The sequence below is a fragment of the Sorex fumeus genome, unplaced genomic scaffold, assembly GCF_029834395.1.
Source record: "Sorex fumeus unplaced genomic scaffold, SorFum_2.1 ptg000008l, whole genome shotgun sequence".
NCBI lineage: Eukaryota > Metazoa > Chordata > Mammalia > Eulipotyphla > Soricidae > Sorex > Sorex fumeus.
The window spans coordinates 83,463,597-83,485,430 of NW_026606065.1; the positions used below are offsets into that span (position 1 = coordinate 83,463,597).

General features: G+C 42.1%; 2 protein-coding genes across 2 annotated transcripts in view; both read left to right on the top strand.

Moving 5' to 3' along the window:
• Positions 1-1,386: 1,386 nt before the first annotated feature.
• Positions 1,387-2,926, top strand: POLR1D (RNA polymerase I and III subunit D). The gene is made up of 2 exons (XM_056110050.1): positions 1,387-1,523; positions 2,371-2,926. Exons 1-2 carry the CDS (start codon positions 1,498-1,500, stop codon positions 2,744-2,746), a joined length of 402 nt encoding a protein of 133 aa, XP_055966025.1. The 5' UTR covers positions 1,387-1,497; the 3' UTR covers positions 2,747-2,926.
• Positions 1,402-21,834, top strand: part of LOC130019411 (protein POLR1D-like) — a 64,479-nt gene continuing 44,046 nt past the window's right edge. The window contains exon 1 of the mRNA XM_056110051.1: positions 1,402-1,523. Coding sequence (XP_055966026.1) covers positions 1,498-1,523 — 26 coding nt within the window. The 5' untranslated portion in view covers positions 1,402-1,497. The remainder of the gene's footprint in view (positions 1,524-21,834) is intronic.

Consider the following 21,834-nt stretch of genomic DNA (forward strand, 5'->3'; position numbering starts at 1 on the left):
CGGCGGGGAACCGCCGCCGCCGCCGCCGATTTCCTGGCAAGAAGCAAACTCCGGTCAAGACTTCACTTCTCAACCGCCCCTGCTGCCTTCCCGGGGGCGAGCGGCAGGGCCAAGTCGCCCAACCCGACAAGCTTCTGAGCCAATCGGAGGCGGCTCTGGGCGGGAAAGGGGCGGGCCACAGGGCGATTCCGCCTATCCGAGAACTCTGGGGGCGGACCGGGGCCGGGCAGTCACTCCGGGTTAGAGTGAGCCCACTGGCCCCCCAACCCAAACCTCACCGTGGCCTGCCCTCCCCCATCCGCTCACCCCGCTTCCCGGCGCTTCTCTGCTTTCCCCTCTCGGGAGATTTACGGGAGAAGTGTCGGCGCTCACCTCCTACCCCCCAGAAGGAGAGGGGAACGGGGGGAACGGGGCGCGGAAACTGTAGGAGGAAAGCGGGGTGGTGACCGGGGGGGGGTTGAGGGGGGGACGCTAAGGAGAACAGGTGGCGCGGGGAAGCAGAAATGCAGGTGTGTTGACCGGGAGGACAATTGGGATAGGTCAGGACGGATTATTCGCCTGGGGAGCGGGAGAGCCTGGAAGGGAGGTGGAGTTTATTAGTGAAGAACACACCTCAGGGGACAGGGAAAGGTAGAGGGACCTAGAGCCAGCCTGGATGCAGAAGGGCTGTCCCCAGGGGCACCTGGCAACAAAGGTGAGCTGTGGCCAGCTCTGCAGGTAAGGAGGTTTGAGAAGCCCAGAGTTAAAATAGCTAAGGAAGTCCTCAAGCGAGGAAGGATGTATTCTCGTGCTGGGATCCTCCGAGGAAAAACTGATGGGATGTAAGTTTCCTTGCAAAGTCTTAGCGCTCCCCCAAAGACACCAAGTGTCCTTAGGCCCAATCGAGAAGTGCAGCTGCAAGATGCCCGATGAAACAAATGCCATCTTACACCCCGCTCCCCTGTGCAATGATTAACTCGACTTTAAAGTCCCATGAAAGCCCCCCGCACTCCCCAGAGTTCGGGGTCAGACCCAGGAGTCAAAGAGCAAGTCAGAACGAGGCCCGACTGCGACCCTGACAGGAAAGGGGGCGACAGGTATGGCCCCGCCCCCTTGGCCGTCACCCAGGGCATGGTGCCTGTGGCTGGGTTTGCTAGCCCCACCGGTGGGCGCGGGCCAGGGAAAACACACAGCCCGCGCCCACCTCTGCACCGCTCTCCCCCACCCCCCCACCCCCCCACCCCCTCGCCCCGGCTAAAATGACGCTTTCAGGAATCTCTGAGTGAGTGGCTCCGGCCACGCGCGAGCGGGGGGCGGGGCTTGGGGGCGGGGCCTACCATAGCCCCGCCCTGCGGCTGGGCCCTGCCGCGCCGCTGCGGCTCCTCCTCCCTCCTTCCGTCCGCGACTCCTTCCGTCCGTCTTTCCTTCCTTCCTGCCTCCCTCGGACACGTTTTCCGCTATGGGGCCGAGCTTCGGGGCCTCCCGCTTCTTCTGAGGATCCCGGAAGCCGCCCCCGCGATGGAAGAGGACCAGGAGCTGGAGAGGTAACGGCCGGGAGGCTGGAGGGAAGCGTAGGAGGAGCGGCCGGGGCCTCGGCCTCCGCGGCCTGGCGGGACCGCGAGGGCCTGTTGGGGATCCCGGAAAAGGGGCGCAGAGCGGGGGGCGCCTACACGGGAAGTGGGGATGAACCTGGGCTGTAGAGGAGGAGACATGGATGTGTTTGAACAGAGGCGCTCTGTACGCGGGAGCTGAAGGAGGAAAAGCAAGTTGGGAGGCCAGAGTTAAGTTCCCACAGTGCCAGCCCGCAGTCACGACAGCCCGTTACTAAAGGCGCCGGGGCCGTGTGGTCTGGTCGGACGCGGACCGCTGCAAGTGCGGCCCACGTTACCCCCAGCGTGCGCTGAATTCTACATCCCACCTGACTGCCTCCCAAATCTTCCAGTAGTTTTCCTTCACTCTTTCCCATGGAAACCATAGTTGGGCCGGCACGTTGGTAATCCGTGGTCTATTTTTTAGATAGAATAATCTGTTTTTTTCCCCCTAGCCCGGCTTCACCCATTTCATATCCCTCTTTATGACTACCAAAGAAAATAATATATATGTGTATATATATATATATACATATGTTTCCTCCAGCATTCATTTTTGTGTCTTAAGGGACAACTATGTGGACGGTCAAAGTGGAGGAGAGAGAAGTTGGAGGCAGTAAATAAAGTAGTTGTTGATTGATGTGAAGCAGTGCCAGAAGGGGCTAGTGGTAATAGTTTTTCTGTAAAATGGAGCGCATTAGAATTAATAATGTGTTGCAACTGTGATATAGTAAATTTTTGAAAAGCGAGTTAAAAACCAGTATTCAGTGTGATCTCATTTTTACAAAAAATATGTGTGTAGAAAAATATCTGGATTGAAGACCTCAATGGCTGAAGGCGAGAGGAAGACAGCCCTGGAAATGGTCCAGGCAGCTGGAACAGATAGACACTGTGTGACATTTGTATTGCACGAGGAGGACCATACCCTAGGAAATTCACTGCGTTACATGATCATGAAGAACCCAGAAGTGGAGTTTTGTGGTTACACTACAACCCATCCTTCAGAAAGCAAAATTAATTTACGCATTCAGACTCGAGGGGCTCTTCCAGCTGTTGAACCATTTCAGAGAGGCCTGAATGATCTCTTGAATGTCTGCCAGCACGTGCTTGACAAGTTTGAGGCCAGCATAAAGGAATATAAGGATCAAAAAGCAAGCAGAAATGAATCCACATTCTAGTCATAGTGAGAGGACTCTGTGATGTTTTCTTCGGGATCTCACAAAACCCAGTAGAAGTTTGTGATTCATCATTATCCTCAGAGAGTGGTGTGCCTCTAGCCTTTGACCCATTGCAGCTGTTGGAATACCTGCAAGAACCTTTGTATTCTTCTAATAAATTCCCTCTTTCATTTAAACTAATTTGAGTGGTTTCTGCTCCTTGATCTGCAAGGTTGTCTGTTTTGCGGGCTCTGTTTCATTTCTTCTTTCATTTGAGCCAGCACTGAAATTGAGAAAGCTTTGAGAAAACCAGAGGCCTAGATTGGAATTTTGATCGAGGACATTAAAAGAAATACATATTAACCATTACTGTGATGTGGGGGAGGAAGAAAGGTAGTCAAGTGTGATCCCATGCAGACTGTGGTTGGTTTCAAATAAAATGGTGAGGGGTGGGAGGACTTGGCTTCTTACTAAATATTTTCAGTAGTTAATGAGAGAATTGCAACCTTTCCTATTAAATTGGGCAAGGATGAGGGGTACTTTGAAAACATTATGAGGATTCTGGTTTCACTTGAGAGTGTAAGGTGGGAACAGACTCTGTCTTTGTGGTAGCATTTATAGCATAGATACCAGTTTACTGCTTGGATTTCAGGACACTCATAAAATATTTACTCAGAAATGGCCTAATTAGGTCAAGAGACCTTGATTATATTATAGGACACAAATGGCCAGATAACATTTTTATTTTTCAGATTGGTATATAAATATAGCCCATGGTTACATAAAAGAAGCAGCAGTATTAGAAAATAAGAGCAGGGGGGGACGAAAGGAAGTGAATTTGGAGAAAAGAGTTTTCTGGGGAGAAACTCAGAAAGTACAAGTGAATTAGGCCCATAGAGATGATACCGTAGTTTAGGTGCATACTTTGCATGTGATGGTCCTTCAGCTTTGCTGACTGCATTTTTGTAACCCTATACCATTGCCAGGAAAGGCTCTGCGGTGCCCAGAGCATTGCTGGGGTGGCCCAGAAATCTACAACAGGAAGTGCCTGGACAGGTTGGCAGAGAATTGCTGGGAAGATCCTCCAGGCCTCCTGAGCACTGCTTAGGAGACTTCCTAAGACAAATATTAGTGAATCACATGTAAGAGCTAATCTGGAACCAGAGAGCAATGGTAATAATTTTATTTATTTTTTTAACTTGGTATTGGAAGAAAATAAGGTCAGAAGATTAGGAAATGTGAAAAGGAAATCTGCTTTATATACGCCAGTCAGCAAACAGCTGCCAGAGATGAAAGGACAAGAAGGAGCTAGCAGTGCAAGGAGAGAGCATAATATTCTGGGGGAATGCTAACATGTGCATAGATCCTGAAGGCAGAAATCAGTGGCTTGAGGAACTGAAAGAAGATCTGGGTTCCAGAGAGATAAAATGACAAGGGAGGGCTTGCCTTTCAGTTGGCAGACCAGGGTTTGATTCCCATGCACAGTGGTCCCCTAAGCACCACCAAGGAGTAGTGATCCCTAATCACAGAGCAGCTGTAAGCCCTGAGTATAGGTGGATGAGGCCCAAAACCAAATAATAAAAGATCTGCATTTCTGTAATATGGTAAGCAAGAAGGAGAAGACGCTAATCTATTGAGAAGAAGTGCTGGGAAATAGGATTTGAACTTTTTCTTTTGTTTTGGGACTACACCTGATTTATTGCAAGTAAGCAACTTAACCTCTGTACTCTCCAGCCAGAGGGACTTGGATTTTAAGTATAATGGGCATGATGTTAGAATACTTTGGATTACAGTAAAAGGAAATGAATTTTAGAGAGAACTGAGTAGAAGCGTAGAAGTACTTCATCTGTAAGTACCCTGGAAAGCAGTAAACTAGTAATGGAGAAAAAATATATTTGAGATTCTTTGTTTACAGCTGAGTTGATACAAAATTGGTTGACCTCAGAATTGAATGTGAAGTGTGAGGAATTGCATGTGAAGTATGAGGAAACATGACTCCAACAGGACTTGGGTCCAAATTACTGCATGGGAAGAAACTTAGGATGCATAGTTGGGGAGGCAGAGAAGGTCCCACTTTGAAGAGTTGGAGAGTGAGCTCTTGCCATAAAGATGATACAGATTTTTAAAAAGGAAGAATTGACACCAAACCCTGGGCTAGCAACATGTTTATACGTTATAAAAAAGAAGGTCCTCTTAAGCACATCAGGGTGTGACTGAGATCTCTTCTCTGTAGTTCCCCCTACTCCCTACAAAGAAAAATAAAAAAAAAAAAAACAGGAAGTAGTCAAAATCAGACTTTGAAGAGGGGCAGAAGGATTTTTAATGAGTCATGGGGTAAGAAAGTGTGGAGTGACGTTAAATGGGAGATTCACTGTTAATGATACCCGTATATAATGTCTGTCACTGTCACTTCCTCCCATTGTGCATCGATTTGCTTGAGCAAGCCCAGTAACGTCTCCATTTTGAGACCGGTTGTTATTGTGTTTGGCATATTGAATACTTCACGGTAGCTTGCCAGGCTTTGCCCTGCAGGCGAGATACTCTCAGTAGCTTGCTGGGACGGAGGAATCGAACCAGACTCGGCCAGGCTGGCTGCGTGCTAGGCAAACGCCCTACTGCCGCCCTATTGTTCCAACCCATATGATGTCTAATAAGAGTAAATGTAGCACACTGTTTTGAAGAATGACTTAAGTTTTCCAATACAAAAAATAAACTGTAGGAGATTGAGGAGCTAAATTTAAGCAACAGAGATGAAGAATCATGGCGCAAGGATAAGTAGTAATTTCCCAGGATGATAGAGATTCTAGAAAGAATGTTTATGTAAGGAAACCCTGGAGGAATATATGGGAAAGCATCAGAAACTTCTTGCCTCTTTCCAAAATTTTGCCTGTGAGTAGACCTATGGGCAAAAGACAGCTTTTAGACAGATTAATACCTTTAGGACCAAGACCTATGAAAAGATGAAAGCGAGTTTAGTTAGTAGACATAGAGGTGTTGAATGATACAGTAAACCAAAGTAATTAATACCAGTACATGTGGGAAAAGCACCCACTCACTTGTGACTACCCACAGCATCTCATGACTTCACTGCTCTTTAAAGAATTGTCACAGTTCATGTAGCATATTTTCCTGAGTGTGTGGAGGAAGGCCATAAGCTCATAGGATCATCCAAAATTCCAGAAGGAGGGTGATTGAAAGGAAAAAAACTGAGGGCAGGGCAAGCGAGTAACCAAAAGTCACATCCATGTAGGATATTTCTTTACATGAAGTCTGTAGAAACCTGAAGGAAGGCAAGATGGTCTATCAAAGGGTAAGAAGAATATATATGAATCATGGCTTTATTTTTATAAGCAAAAAATAACTTGATCAATATCTCTAATTTGCTCTCTAAATAGCATTCACTCTAAACATTAATGTTTCAAGATCAGAAATGCAGTTTAGTTGTAAAAATTATGCCTTTTAAAGAGCCAGTTATTAAATAAAGTAATTATATACCAAAGCTTTTAATATATAATAATTTGAGTACTCGCCTAGAACTTTCCATTTTCAAAGCACTTTACAAACTATTTATAAATTGCATATAGCTGTAACATCTAAGTGCTCTAATTAGTTGCTATAATACTGATGCCCTACAAAATCTATAGAAATAAAAGGTCTGTTCTGACCCAAAGTATCACATTTCAGGAAATAGGAAGGCATATGAAGTTCATTGGCCCACCATTTCCCTCCTTTCTCTCCTACCTCTGTAAAATGTTATTAATATATATTGTGTCTCTAAATCATAAATAAAAGTCATCTTTTTGTGGTTAGCATAATTTTGACTCAGAATATCTTCATAATATCTCATACTGAATTTTGAAGATGTTTACCCAGACCTGACAGTCTACTTTCAAGTGCTTATGAAAACTTTAAATCCAGTCCTTGTGCTTAAAGTCTTAGTTTTTCTTTTGCTATTTTGCTTCTTGATAAATTCTGCGGTTTATTTCTTTTTTACAGAATGAAATGCCTCCCTCCCCCCCCCAAAAAAAAAAGAGAACCTATGTAGCTTTAGGAAGAGCAGTAATTCCTACATATGAAAAAGAAAATATGAATCCAGAGAGATAGCTCAGTGGTCAGGGGAGCGTGCCTTACTTAGAGCCCTGGTAACCACTAGGCAGCATCACCGCATGTGGCCCTGGTGACCCCAAAGTACCATTCAGCTGTCCCTTGGTCCCCAGCACTACTGGGCCGGAATTGCACCACTTCACAGGTTCAAGCATTGAGTCTGTATTATTGCTCCTTGGGATGCGGGGTCTGGGGGCTACTCCCAGCACTGCTTGGGAGGATGCCCCGACAAAAAGAAAGACAAATTCTAATTCTAATGTATCTTAATATGGTTGTGGAAGGTAATGTGGTCTGCCCTGTAGGGCATGAAAAAGGCACCATTTGAGCAGGGATTGGTTCATGGGTATCTGCTCTACCAACTATGTGAAGTAGTAAAGGTGGCAAACATAAGAAAAATAGTGTTTTGAGAGTAAACTAGTTGCCTTTCCACAGTGTATGTAAAAGAGCCATCCTTAAAGGAATGCATAGAGATCTTTGGGTTTTGGTTCAATGCCTTTGCAGAATGGATGAGTGGAAAGCAGAAGTGAACTCAGTTCATTGATGACAGAGCAGGTATAAAGGAAGGAGGGCAAGGGTTGTAGAAGTGAAGGTAAAATGGTGGATACAAAATAACTTCTAAAAAGGAATTAAAATAACTTGGAGACAATTTTTGTATAGGGTTAGAAATGAGAGAAGGATTGAATATGGCTTCATATTGAGAGGTCTTTTCCCCTTTGTTTCCTTACCACTCCCTTATAACCAAAACCAGTATGGCAGGATTTACCATTGCCTCCCTCCCTAACCTGTCATTGCTGATAGAAGTCAGTGGTTGCATCCACCCATACCTTCTTCCCTTCCCAGTCGACTCAGAATTCACTTGTATGTCAGTGGTATGAGTCCAGGGTAAGAGATAATTGTGGGTGGAAGGTTAGTTGGGTTTTGCTATCTGTTTTCTCCAATTTCTCTCTCTCTTTTTTTTTCTTTTTTCTTTTTTGGCTTATACCTGGCAGTGCTCAGGGTTTACTTCTGACTCTGCACTCAGGACTTAAAACTTCTGGCTCTGGCTCTGCACCTAGGAATTACTCTTGGCAGGCACAGGGGACCATATGGTGTGCCAGGGATCGAATGCAGTCAGCTAGGTACAAGGCAATGCCCTACCTGCTATACTATAGCTCTAGTTCCTAAGTTGTTATCCTTTATGGAAACATTCCTTTTCTACATTTATTTCATTGTTACCTACTTTTATTTGGTTTGGGTCATACCAGCTGTGCTCAGGCTTACTCCTGCCTCTGAGCTCAGGGGTGACTCTTGGTGGTACTCAAGGGACCAGATGGGATCCTGGGAATTGGCCACAGACAAAGCAAGAGCCTTATCCACTCCATTCTCTCCAGCCCCTCCATTGATATTACTGTACACGTATTGTATGTATGCAGGCACAGTTTAAGCAAGGGATATACAGCAGGGAACAAACAGACCCACCTGAGGATTATTTTCTAATGGCAGGGAAAGAAAAATGAGGTAGTGACACAAATGGGAAGTAAGAGAATGATGGGGTGAAGAGAAGACGTGGAGAGATTGGTTAGTTATGTAAGGCCTTTCTGAGGAGCTGACACTCAGAAGTTCAAAGTGAGAATGAGATCAGAACTGTATAAAAAATGAGTTTAGATGTAGCAGCAAGGAAAAGGAAAATACTGATTTCTTAAAGGAATGTGTAATTTTTATTAGTGCCTACATTTATATCATTAATATTTTGTTTTATGGTATATGGAATTATTGCTAATAATATGTGAAGCAATATGAAAACGGAGTTTTAGATTAGTATATGCTTACATGTTATAAACATAGGGGAGTTGTTTTAATGGGATTTTTTTTAAGAGGAAAGTAAATCTTAGAAGCAGAAGTTAACATGCTTAGGATCTGTACCTTTTTTGAGGCTAAATAAGTATGGGAGGCAATATAGCATAAGAGAGTAAACTGGGGCCTGGAGAGACAACACAGCGGTAGGGTGTTTGCCTTGTACATGGCCAACCTGAGTCCGATCTTCAACATCCTCTATGGTCCCTTGAGCCCTGCCAAGAGTGCTGCTGAGTACAGAGCCAGGAGTAAGCCCTGAGCCTTGGCAACTGTGCCCCCCCCCCCGCCCCCCCAACACAAAGGATAAACTGTTGGGTCATAAGATCTGGGTCTTTTCCTTAAACTTTTAAACTATATGACCTTGCACAAGCTGTTTAACCTTTTTGTGCCAGCGTTCTTCATCTGTAAGATTGGGGTAAAGTTTATATTTAACTTACAGGGATGCTATAGCTATTCATCTAGATAATGTATTTAAGTGCTTGGGACAGGATAACCCGTAGAGCTTACATACTGAACTATAGTCATACAGTCAGCATTACCTATTCAGTTGTTACTTATTTGGGAAGGTTTTGGGCGGGGGGGAGGAGGGGGTCGCTGCATGAGGTACTTCTCAAGCAGTGTTCTGGAGGCCCGGAACCCATCTTGATTCCTGGACAACTTGGCCAGCAATTTAACGCAGAGACCCAAGGATATGATGCTGCTCTGACCATGTGGTGCCAGGAATTAACTACCCTTCTCCCATGCCAGAGACCTCAAAGGCATGCAAGGCATGTTCCCTAACCCTAACCTCCAGGGCCCTTCTTTGTCACTCTTTTTAATTAAAAAGTACCATTAATTGTGTTTAAAATCTACTCTTGTTTTACAGATCTTATCTAGGTAGAAACCTTAAAAAATTCTTAGTAGCCTATTATTTTTGTTGTTTCCTCTGTCCCAAGGTAGCACTCTAATATAAATTTGTGGGCCCCAACATAGAAAGTTTTCAGTCTGCTTAAACAATTGCTTTCTAGAAAGATATTTTAAAATAGCATTCCTTGTTAACTACAGATGAAAATCAAAGGTAAATGAAATTTTTCTCTTCACAAGTTAAAATTCTGATGGAACATTTATAATCTTTCCCAAACTAAAGGGTAAAGGTTAAGCAGAGTGAAAAACAAATTCTATAGCAGATGGAGACCAGGTTTTGTGCGAGGTAGCTAAATATTAACAAGAAGCCAGGGCTCAATGTAAGTTGGCTAAGCTTAAAATTGAATACAACAGAACATGTTGATATTTTAATACTATTCCTTAGTGAATTTCATGTTATTGTGCTAAAAAGCTACTGTATGCCTTTGTGAATTCATTTTGTTGACTTCAGTCAAACCTCAAAACAATTTTAATAACCTCAAGTGAGTCAATAACCAGTATTTGGGGCTGTAACGATAGGACAGTGGGTAGGGCATTAGCCTTGCACAAGGCTGACCTGGGTCAGATCCCCAGCACCCCATTGGGTCCCTTGAGTACTACCAGATATAGCTCCAAAACAAAACAAAAAGAGTTTTTTAAAAGAATTCCAAGAGAAACTTGGACTAATTGAGCATCTTATTCAGACCATTTCACTTAAAACATTTAAAGAGTTGTAGGTTTTGTGCGGGGGAGGTGGGGAGAGGGGAGGTTTGTTTAATTTTTCTTGTCCCAGAAAAGGCCTTTTTAAAGGGACCTCTCAAGACAGTACTGTGTAGAGGTTAGGACTCTAAAATTAAGAAACTGGTTTAAGTCTTGGCTCCTCCACTTTCTAATTTGTAAATATGAGAGATTAATCTTCTTGAGCCTTAATTTCCTGTCTATTAAGATTGGACTAGTAATACCTACTTTATAGAGTTATCGTCAAGAATAAATGAAGTGAAACACCACAATTCCTTGTATCTTTAAATACTCAAATATTTGTTATTTATGTTGGTTGTTGTTATAGCAATTTTGCTGGTTAGGTAGTCTTCATAGTATTGGTTGTTTTTCATTTTCCATGAGAATTCTCATGGCTATGGTTGACTTGTACCAACTGGTATCTTTCTACATCATCATCTATGACTCTGTCACACTGGTTTTCTCACTTCTTCAATAAATATCTATAACTTGTTCATATTTTGAGACTTAGAACTTGCCTTCTACTTCTTAAATTCTCCCCAAATCTTCCCAGGAGTTTTCTCTTTCAAAAGTAATTTACTCACACCCTCTTAAGTACTGTATTATCTGTTTTTGTTTGGAGAGTTCACCAGTTAATAATTTTTAAGAAACTCATCCAGGTGATCTGAATCAGAGTTGCTTAAGTTTTATTTTGCTATTAAAACTGAAAGTGTTTTGCATGCAGGAGTTCCAGTCCCTGGCACCACATGTTCACTGCAAGGGGCCCCCAACACTAAGCCAGGAGTATATCTGAGCACTTCTGTGTATGCCCAAACCCATCCCTCTTCCCAAAAATGGGAGAGGGGGAACAAAACCATACCCAGCTTTGCTTTAGTGACAGTTTGTCCGAAATCACAATCTTTATGTGGCTTGATAGTAGTATAAAGATCTATAGTGTGTTTTCTAACTCTACCAGCCAGTTAATTCAGTTCTTATATTATTTGACTAGTGACAGCATCATCACTCACTGATTTGGGGTTCAGTCCTAAAAGATTGGGCGCCCTATCCCCTACAATTTGAGGTTCCTCTGAATCCCCCCTCCCCCCACCTCCAATTTGCTAATGCAGCTCCCAGAACTCGCACACATTTACTTACATTTATCGATTGGTTATAAAGAATGTAGATGAACAGGTGAAGGGTTAGTTCTCCCCTGTCTCTCTCTCCTTGAATCTCTTCATTTCTGCCAACCCAGAAGCCCTCCAAACATTGTCCTTTCAGTTTCTTGTACTGGCTTTAGTACAGGCATGACTAGCTAAAATCATGACATTTGGTGATTGGATTTAAATGCCAGACTGTGCCTCCTGAGCTCCTCACTACTCCCCACCATATCTGGAGGGATAGACAAAACTCCTTCCAACCCTCTAATCCAGTGGTTTTCAACTTTTGTCCACCTTTGGACCAGCATCCATCCATAAACAGGTATTTGGAAAATATTATCAGTTAAGCAAAAATAACTTTTTCACAGAGCAGGAAGAAATTTCTGCAAACTGGTACAGTTCCTTGAACCAGTTAAAATTCACTGCTCTGATCAGGTACTTGGTTCCCTGGTAACCATCCCCCATCCTTGGGTTAATAGGGATTTTCCAAAGGTCTCATAATTACATTAAAAAAAAAAAACTTACTCTCAATTAGGAAATTCCAAAGTTTTTAGGAGGTTTTATGCTTGGAAAAAGAGACAGATTAAATATATTATTACAAATCACAACATCACAAGGCCAAAATAATTAAGTGAAAGATCCTATAATTTGACAGCTGTTGTGCCATCTTTATCATATTAGCTTCACAATAAGATGAAAAGATTCTAATTTCCTCTTGGATTTTCATCAATATTTAGTCCATAGTTCTGTTTCTTGCCACCATAGCTGTTAAATTCAATGGGATATAAGAATAAATTCTAATTAGAGCTCAATTTTCAAGTTAAGGATCAGGAATATGGCTTAGTGGTAGATCACCTGCTTTGAGGCTACAATTCAAACCTCGGTACCACTCCAGATCACTAAGTCATTGTAGGTACTGTTGGTATAATCTCAGGCACATTCACACTGTCCACACACCTCAACCAAGTGTGCAACTCCTAGGCACTGCAACAGTAACAGAGGAAAAGAAAGTCTGAGAGATGGATAGTTCAAGGGATAAGGCTGTGACTGACCAGATTTGTTTCCACATCATGCATGGTCTCAGAGCAATAACTACCAGAAATGATCCCCAATTACAGAACTTATGATAAACCCAGAATTCTACCATGTGTAGCTCAAGTCACCACTTCCCTCTCCAGAAAAAAGAGAAAGGAGAAGGAAAAATTAAGGAGTGGGTTGGAGGGAGTTTTAAAAGATTAATCCAAGGATTACATCAAGATTCTTCATCTAGGGTTAGTTTAGATCTTAGTTTGCTTGTACTGCATGCTTAAGTATAAATCTTTGTGCTTGGAATAAGGGTTTTGATTTAAAAGTATTAATAAACTTGGGGATATAAGCCTCTGTTGTCATCTTATTCCCTGAATATAAAAAACTAACGGTGTAATGATTATTTCTTTGTCAAACTAAACAACTTGGATTTACGTTCTGCCTCAGAAATTATCGTTTAAGACCTCAGAACTTGATTCCGTATTTTATTTAGGTTTTTCCCCCCTGTTTTCTGTTTATTTACCTGGGAGATTGTACTTTGACCTTAAATACATCAGGAAAAATGGAAGATTCTAAAACCCTATGATTAGAAACTGTTGTGCTGAAAATGTCTGACTTTAGAAGTGTCAGGTCTACAGGTGTGTCACTGTCTGCTGTCCAGACTTGTCGCAAGTGAGCCAAGGGTTCTCCTTGTGTTTGATCTAATAAGCTAGTCTCCATCTGAGTGCAATATGCTGCAGAACAAGCCAGAACACGAGGAAGCCACGTAAGGCTTATTCCTAGCCAAAAACAGACGACCTAACAGACATGTAACTGTGACTGCAAAATGAGAAGACTGATTTGCCTGGTCAAGTTGGAAAACCAGTTTAATCCTCCTTAGAGAAAGACATTTTCCATTTATAGGAAAGGAAACTGAGACCAGGAGAAATAAGCAGCCTAAAGTTTCTACACTTAGTAAATTAATTGAAACCAAAGACTGCCTGGCTCCTTAGGCTCAATGCTTCTGCAGGTGACTTACAATGAAGTGGAGAGGAAAGAGATGGCTGCCCGAGGAGGGAGTCTACCACATCCCTCTCTGGCAACTTTGGTCACCTGGTTAGTGGCTGGGGAAATCTCGGACTTAAGAAAGTCTGTGATGAGCCCCTACACGATACAGATTTCACATCTCACCAGCCCCATGAGGCATTTATCAAGCTGTGCCTAAAGTCCACCTGTTTGGCATAGCATGGGATATGATCCCTGCCACCTGATTTCTGAGGAAACCGAGGACTCACTCAGGCTTGGAGAAAGGAATTCCTCTTTGCAGAAAAGGAAAGTCAGTCCTAAATCTTACTCAGGCTTTTCAGGCCTCTCACCTTTTCACAGAACAGAATTTTAGGAGGAGACAAATGGTGAAGTAAAACAGTGGGTTCAGGGGATGGGAGTTGGGGGGCATTTTTGGCCACACCCAGTAGTGCTCAGGGGTTATTCTTGGCAGTATTGGGGAGATCATATGGGATGCCAGAGATTGGACCCAAATTGGCCCACGTGCAAGGCAAATGCCCTCCTCACTGTACTATTGCTCTTTTTTTATATTTATATTTAAAGATTGAGGAAAGAAAATGAGAGATGAGAGTTCATCAGTAAGGTGGAGATGCAGACCACCCCCAGAGTAGGGAGGTGCCCCATTGGCCTTTGCAGACTCGGTTTTATAGGTTTTCTTCCAAACTACCCCTGCGTGGGGTTTTTCTAAGAGTCCGTTACTGTGCTGTTGTCAAGGAGACGTGCTTGAAACTTGGTGACGCACCTTCATGTCTTTATCACAACCCTTTGTTCCTGCTGGAACTTCTCTTTGGGAGTGGGTGGGTGGTGGGGTGCAGCCTTCTCTCAGTCTGGCTGGTGCCAATTAGAGTCTTACCAAATCTCAGCCTGTGCCGACAAAGTGCTTTTAGCTGTTTCAGGGTTGCAATATAGGCAAATTCAGTCTTGATCTTTTTACTTCCCAAGAAATCATTGGCAGTCCCTATGCCTCTGCATTTACCTGCCTGCTTAAGTACCATGTCCATGATGTTGTCTGGGGAGGTCAGAGAGTACAATATTAGAGAAAAAAAAATGGTAACCAATAACCTGATTAATTTCTAAGTTTAGTTTTAGAAATACTATTTTCATGTAGGTCAGAGCAATAGTATAGTGGGTAGGGCACTTGCCTTGCACACGGCCAACGCAAGTTCAATCCCCAGCACCCCATTGGGTCCCCTGAGAACCGCCCGGTGTGAACCAAAAACAAAAAAATATTTCCATATTAAAACTTCGTTGACATTAATTTTGAATAATTGAAACTTTTCTGGGTTTTTGTTTTGTTGGGGGTCACATTCTCCAGTATTCAGGAGCTTTTCTTCACTCTGTGATCAGGAGTGACCCCAGATCGTAATCAGGAAACCCTATGTGGTGCCAGGGATTTGAGCCGGGTCAGCTGCATGCAAGGCAAGCACCTTACCACCTGTACTATCTTTATTTTTCTTTTATTGCTGTCCTGGAGGATGGGTGGCTATTTCTGGCTCAGTACTTAGGGTCATTCACAGCAGTACTCATGCAGGGATCAATCCCAGGCACTGAGCATATAAGAGAAATGTTCTACCATTTGTTCCTATTTAAACTTTTTATTCTATATTTTACCAAAGCACCACTTGATGATCATCAAAATGTAGGAAACATGGAAACATCTTTGTTAATTGAATAAGAGTGTGTGTGTTAGTTGGATGTACTCAGGAAATGGAGGCAGAAAAGCTTAGATTAGAACTAGGTCAACCACTTAGAGGTTGACTTTGGACAAGTAAGCCTCTGTAAGCCTTATTTGCCTAAACAGATAAAAGAGAAATAATAACTTTGAAGATTCTTTTGAGGGTCAATAAGATATTAGGCAAATAATTGCTATGCACATGTAATAAATGCCATTATATAATTTTTGTATGTTTTAGTTAACCCAGATTTAAATTATTAATGCTGACTTTTTTTTTAAATTTTATTGAATCACCGTGAGATAGTTACAAGCGTTCATGTTAGGGTTACAATCACACAATGATCAAACACCCATCCCTCCACCAGTGCACATTCCCCACCACCAATATTTCTGGTATACCCCCTCTCTTTTAACCTTTTGTTTTGCGATAGTATCCGGCTATTACTGGGAACTACTTCTAACTCAATGCTTGGAAGTTGCTCCCGGCAATTCTGGGGAACCTTGTGCTGGGAATTAAACTTGTGTATTCGATCCCCATAACTTTGAGAGGGTAGTAGAAGTATCCATTGTGCAAATGATATGACCAAGATCACTGAGCTGGAAAATGATAGCAAGGGACTCCTTCTCTCCAGTGCTTTGTGATTGCTTTTTTATTTTCCTTTCTCTTTTTTACCTTTTGATAGCCACCACAAGATATGCCTGGGCATGCAGTACCAGGAATCCATCCTGGTTCTCCTATATGCAAAGTAGATATAGCCATTTGACCTATGTCTCCAGCCCCTAGTATTTCATTTTGGTTTTGTTTATTTTGTGATGACAGGGATAAAACTTGGGGCTTCACACAAGCAGGCAAGTAAATATTCTACAGCTGAGTTGCATTCCAGGCATTTCTCATTTTCTTAAGATGACTTGAGTAGATTATGTTTTGTTTCATTTTGGGATCACACCTGGCAGTTCTGGGGAGCTTAATCCTCACTCTGCACTAAGGGATCACTCCTAGAGGTGTTCTGGGGACCATATGCACTCTGGAGGTCAATCCGGGTTGGACTCATGCAAGACAAGTGCCCTACCTTCTGTACTATCTCTCTGGCCCTGAATAGGTTCTTGATTCAAACTTCGAAGGTGGGAATGGTCTAATTCTTCTTCTGAAGCATCAGGAGATATAGTAAGAATGTACAGGTGCTGGAGCAATAGCACAGTGGGTAGGACATTTGCCTTGCACGTGGCCGACCCGGGTTCAATTCCCAGGATCCCATATGGTCCTCCAAGCACCGCCAGGAGTAATTCTTGAGGGCACGAGCCAGGAGTAACCCCTGTGCATCGCTTGTTTGTTTGTGTGACCCAAAAACAAACGAGTGTACGAGTGTACAAAGGTTGCACAGTTATTGAATAATTCTACTCAGCCTGGGTTTTTCAAGTGGAATTTCTGCTCTGAAGTTTGAACTGTCCAGAATGTGTCCCTCTGTGGCTCACAGTCACTGGGATGTCATTCTGCCACCCATATTCTGCATGTCACAGACGTAGGTCAAGAATTAAAGTATTGAACTATTTGAAAAACACTGACTTTGTTTTCAGATATATAAACAGGGAGCTTTCATAGTATTTGTCTCATTTCTAGTTGTGTATTTCACAGACCATAGTTACATGATTTAGTTCTGTCTCCCGTAACCCCTTTAAAATCTCTTACCAGAGCCTGGATAGATAGTATAGCAGGTCAGGCCTTGCAAGTGACCAAGCCAGGTTTAATCTCTGGCACCAACCACCACCAGCAGTAATCCTTGAGGCGGAGCTAGGAGTAACCACTGAGTATTTCCAGGTGTAGCACAAAACCCACAAATAAATAAATCTCTTTTCAAAGACTGAAGAGATTATCCAAGAGACTGGAGTGTGTGCTTTGTTTCCAGGAAGTCCTGATTTAATCCCCCAAGGACCCCTCCAGGTCTCAAAACAGACCTCCAGAAAATTTCATTGCAGTTGGTCAGAGGAGTTGGTTAGCTCTCAAACAAGCTGATTATTTTGATAATTATTATAACAAGAAATTTCCTCTGAATTAACTATAGGAAGATATAATATTGTTTCTTACTACATGAATCAATAAATAATCCTTTAGTTTTTATTAAAACATAATTATTCAACAAAATTCTAGAAGTTATTTCTTACAGAATATAAAATCATTTGTTTTGCCAAATCGTGTCTCTCCAAAGAAATATCAATACATAGAAGACCATTACACCTCTCATCATTTCCAGTCCTCTTGGAACATCCCTGAGCTCTGATTTCATCTCATTCACAGAGAGGAGATACTTGGAAAGAACTCACTGAGCACACCCAGTCAGCTAGAGGAACTGGTTTCCACTTCACCACACTGTTTAACAACATAAAATAGAATTTGTGTATTCAAATTTTTTTATCTTCCCTGCTTTAGAATTAGTAGTTATGGTCACTTAAACATATTTTCAGCTTTACATAATTAAGCACTGTAGCACTGTCCCCTCCTGCTGTTCATCTATTTTGCTCAAGCGGGCACCAGTAACATCTCACAACAAATTGTGAGACTTGTTGTTACTGTTTTTGGCATGTCAAATACATCACAGGGAGCTTGCCAGGCTTTGCTGTGCAGACGAGATACTCTCGGTAGCTTGCCGGGCTCTCCAAGAGAGGTGGAGGAATCCAACCTGGGTTGGCCGTGTCGTAATTAATCATCACAGTAAATTATTTTGAAAAATATTTTTTAGGCCGAATGAGTTCTTGTTTCACCGCTCCTAAATTCAACCAGAATTCAAGTTTTCTACAAACAGTTCTTGAGTGGACTTGCTTCTTGTCTCTATTTGGGAGTATAGTTTCTAGATTGACCAGTGCATTGTAATAGGTTTGTGCTAGTCCTTCTAGTGTTCTCTAAAAATAATCTAAAATGTAATTAAAGTCTGTCCCCTCATAATTTCCGCCCAGGGTGATAAAATACAGCTTTCTACGTTCTCAGAGTTGATTTTTTTTTTCATTTTTTAAAAGATAACAAGGCAAGTTGTTGGCCTCTGTAAGCTATAATTTTCTTGTCTTTTTATGACAAACTAGAGCACCTCTAACTTTTGAATTTTTACCTTTCACTTCAAATATAGTGGTACATTTAATGGGTTTTTACCTAAACTTTTTATTTGCTTTTATTTCTTTCCTTGCATATTATAGTAAAAAGAGCTTTGTAAGTTGTCTAGAAACGCAGGGTGTGTTGGCATTAATAAATTTAGTATAAGACCTAATTTTTCCCCCTTTCCCTCCCTTCTCCCTGTCCTTTCCTTCTTTCCTACTTTCCTTCCTTCCGCCTCAGCAAGCAAGGTATATGCTACTGCTGAGTTGCATCCCTGACCTCATGGCCCACTTTTATCAAGCTAGTGCTAAAGGAGAACTCTGAATTTAGTGGCATGATATTTCAAATGAGATACAAAAGTATTTGTGTGGACAAACATGCCCATTTTTCTAAGCATGAGTCTGTCAGACCTTGGGAGCAGGCCAAATCATGCTTTTTGACAATAAGCATGATCTGTCTCTCTCAGAATTTCTCCCTCCGGGCCAGAGAGACAGTATAGGCATAGTTTGAGATTGCATAGGGTGCCCTGAGCACTGCCAGAGTGATCCCTGAGCAGAGAGCCAAGAGTGAGCCTTGAAAACCCCTGGTGTGGCCCCAATTTTTCACTTTTTTTTTTAAAGGAAGGAGAACCTCACCTGAAGTCTCATTTGGGTACCTGTTCCATTTTTAACACAGTTCTAAACTCTTCATTAACATTGCTCCATCTAAACTGCAGCTCTGTTCCATCCCTAAGGACAGACTTTTTTATTTAGTAAAAGAGATAATTCTGTATGTGTACCTACTAAAGCATGGGTATAATAAAGAGATGGGAGAAGATTCTACATTATTTTAAAAAGCTGTAAACCATTTGCTATTTTATAAAATAATGTTTTCATGTTTCTCTTCCCAGCATTTTCATCATACATAAGTAATTTTTAAGTCTGAATCAATGAAGTACAACATTAGAGTTGGCTGTTGACTTATTGTCTTTCATCTGATTTCTGATACTAAAAATTGCCAACTGTATTTTACTAAAATTTCTTTTCTGGCAGTTGATAAATTGTTTGTATAGTATAAGATAAACTTGAAACTTGGATCAATCAGGAATGGAATTTTCCATGCTCTGGGCTTGTCTCTTGTAGCATTGAGTGTCCCATGCTGGCTTCTTCCTGCATCTGTCTTTCCAACCTTTCTAGTAGCCCGCCCTGTGCTTTTGAATTCAGTATCTGCAGGAACATGTTTGCATTATACCAGATCCCAAGAAGTTCCTCTGTGTGGGAAGCATCTCTGGGGTCTTTACAGTTAAATGTAAAACCTTATTTGCGCAGTTGATCATTTTGGCTGACTTGTTCAGTGAGCCATGAGCCATCCACATTCAGAACTTTCTTTGAATGTTTGAACTTTGTCTGCAAAGGGGCACTCCTCCCAAGAAAAAAAGTTTCCCAAAAAGTATTTGTTTAGATAGTTAACTAAAAAATTGTAAATCATAAACTGAGATAGAAATGGCCGCAATTTATTTAAATTCATTGTTAGAAATTAACATCTGTAAAATAACTTGAAGCCTGACACTGGAAGATGTATAAAAATTTACTGGCTGGTTTCACTCTTTTGTTGTTTTGGTTTATTTGTTTTACAGTGCCAGGGATTAAACCCAGGTCTCCAGCACACAGGGCATGTGCTTTACTGCTGAGCCACATATGTGGCTCTCCATGAATTTTAATAGATTCTATGATTACTTGCTGATGTAGAAAATGCCTGTGTACATAGGTACTTTTTTTTTCTTTTCAGAAACATTCCCCACCATTTTGTAGGGGATGCTACTGTATCTCTCAGGTATATTTTCATACCTTGACTACAGATGTCTCTGTCTCAGTCTGAATGACTGAATCTGTGCTGGTGGTTAAAAAGAGCAGCTTTTTCTTCCTCTTACCCCACATACTGCTGGACTTCCAAGAATTACAAATCTCAAAATGTTTTTTTCCTGGGTTAAGGTTGCTTAATTCAGTTGATAAAGGGTAAGTATTTACTACGAAGTAGCACAACCAAGAGACTGAATTGGTTTCTTTTTTTCTTAACTTTTTTTTTTTCATAATTTATTACATTCAATATTCCAACACCAATCCCAGCACTATTGCACCTTCCCACTACAATTATTTTCAATTTTCCCAACCAGCCATCAAACTTGCGCCTATAGTACACCCTGAACAATTTATTTTATATTGCTTGTTATTGGGCTAGAGCGATAGCACAGTGGGTAGGGCATTTGTCTTGCACCCGGCCAACCAGGCTGACCCGAGTTCGATTCCTCTGCCCCTCTCGGAAAGCCCGGCAAGCTAACGAGAGATCTCACTGTAGGATAACACTATTTTGTCCTTCCTCAGGTAGCTTACATTTATCAGGCCACACCCATCCCAGAGCACTGAACTTGTATTATAAGTTAATATTGCCTTTATCCTCTCCTCATGTCTTTTGAATAGTTTACCTTAAAGCAATGCCCTTTCTGTATGGACACAGAAAGACAGTTAATATTATGCTTTGTAACTTGGGAGTTGATTGACTCCAAATACTGAGCATCTGCTTTCTTGACTCGGTTGCCCTTAGTTCCTACACCCCAAAAGCAGGGACGAGGGACTAAATGGACCCAGGGCTCACCCACACAGCAGAGCCTGGAAAGCTCTCTGTGGCATATTCCATATGCCAAACAGAGTAACAAGCCTCAAAATGGAGACACGTTACTGGGCCCACTCGAGCAAATCGATGAACAATAGAAGGACAGTGCTACAGTGCTTGTTATTATTTTCTAAAAATGATCAAAAAGTATTTCCTTAGAAGAAAGTATGTGAATATTGTTTTCTCTCACCATGGACCCATTAAGCCCTTGTAAAAGAGATTACTACCATGTAGTTACAGGTTAAGCCTTATGTGTTTATACTTTCTTAATCAAAATTTGTTCCCTTCTACTTTACATCCCATTCAGTGTGGTGTGCTACTCCTGTTTGAGATGTCATGTGGCCACATTTGTGGCCATGCACTCCAGGAATTCAAAATTTTTTAATGGCATGATACAGCTGGAGTTAAAGTTTTTAACTAGATTATGACTAGATTATGACTTTGGGTGCCCTAGACAACAGAGCCTGGCACAGAGTCAGGAAGCATTTCTGCAACTTTTTTATCTCTTTCGAGATTTATGTATGAGTCTATGGATTGTGACTGGTTAATGAGTTTACTTGATGCCAGAGGCAGTTCATGGGCATGACTGCCAGGCTTCCAGAAGAATAGGGAGATGTGGGGAGGTATCCCATCCTGGACTCTATGAGAGCCTGGAGATTTCTGTCTCAAAACTCACATACCTAAGTTTTTCAATCCAGATCAATTTCTGGATGAGGCTCATCCCAAGCAGTGGAGTGTGGAGGTTTTTGGCTGCTGGGGTGCTGTTTAGACAGGTGCTAGGCTCATCCGCCTCCCTCCCGGGTGCCCCCAGTTACTCAGCTTGGTGCAGTTTCCAGGAAGCATCTCTGCTGAGACTGGTTTCTCTGTTTTAAAATGAAAACACTCTTTAAAGAGCGTGACATGATTAGCATGGCAAACCCTATGCATTCTGGAACTCTCT

Excerpts from the sequence above, each read along its gene's own strand:
- POLR1D (XM_056110050.1), top strand. The coding sequence starts at position 1,498 with ATGGAAGAGGACCAGGAGCTGGAGAG. Across the intron at positions 1,524-2,370 it reads GAGGACCAGGAGCTGGAGAG|AAAAATATCTGGATTGAAGA; the intron begins GTAACGGCCGGG and ends ATATGTGTGTAG.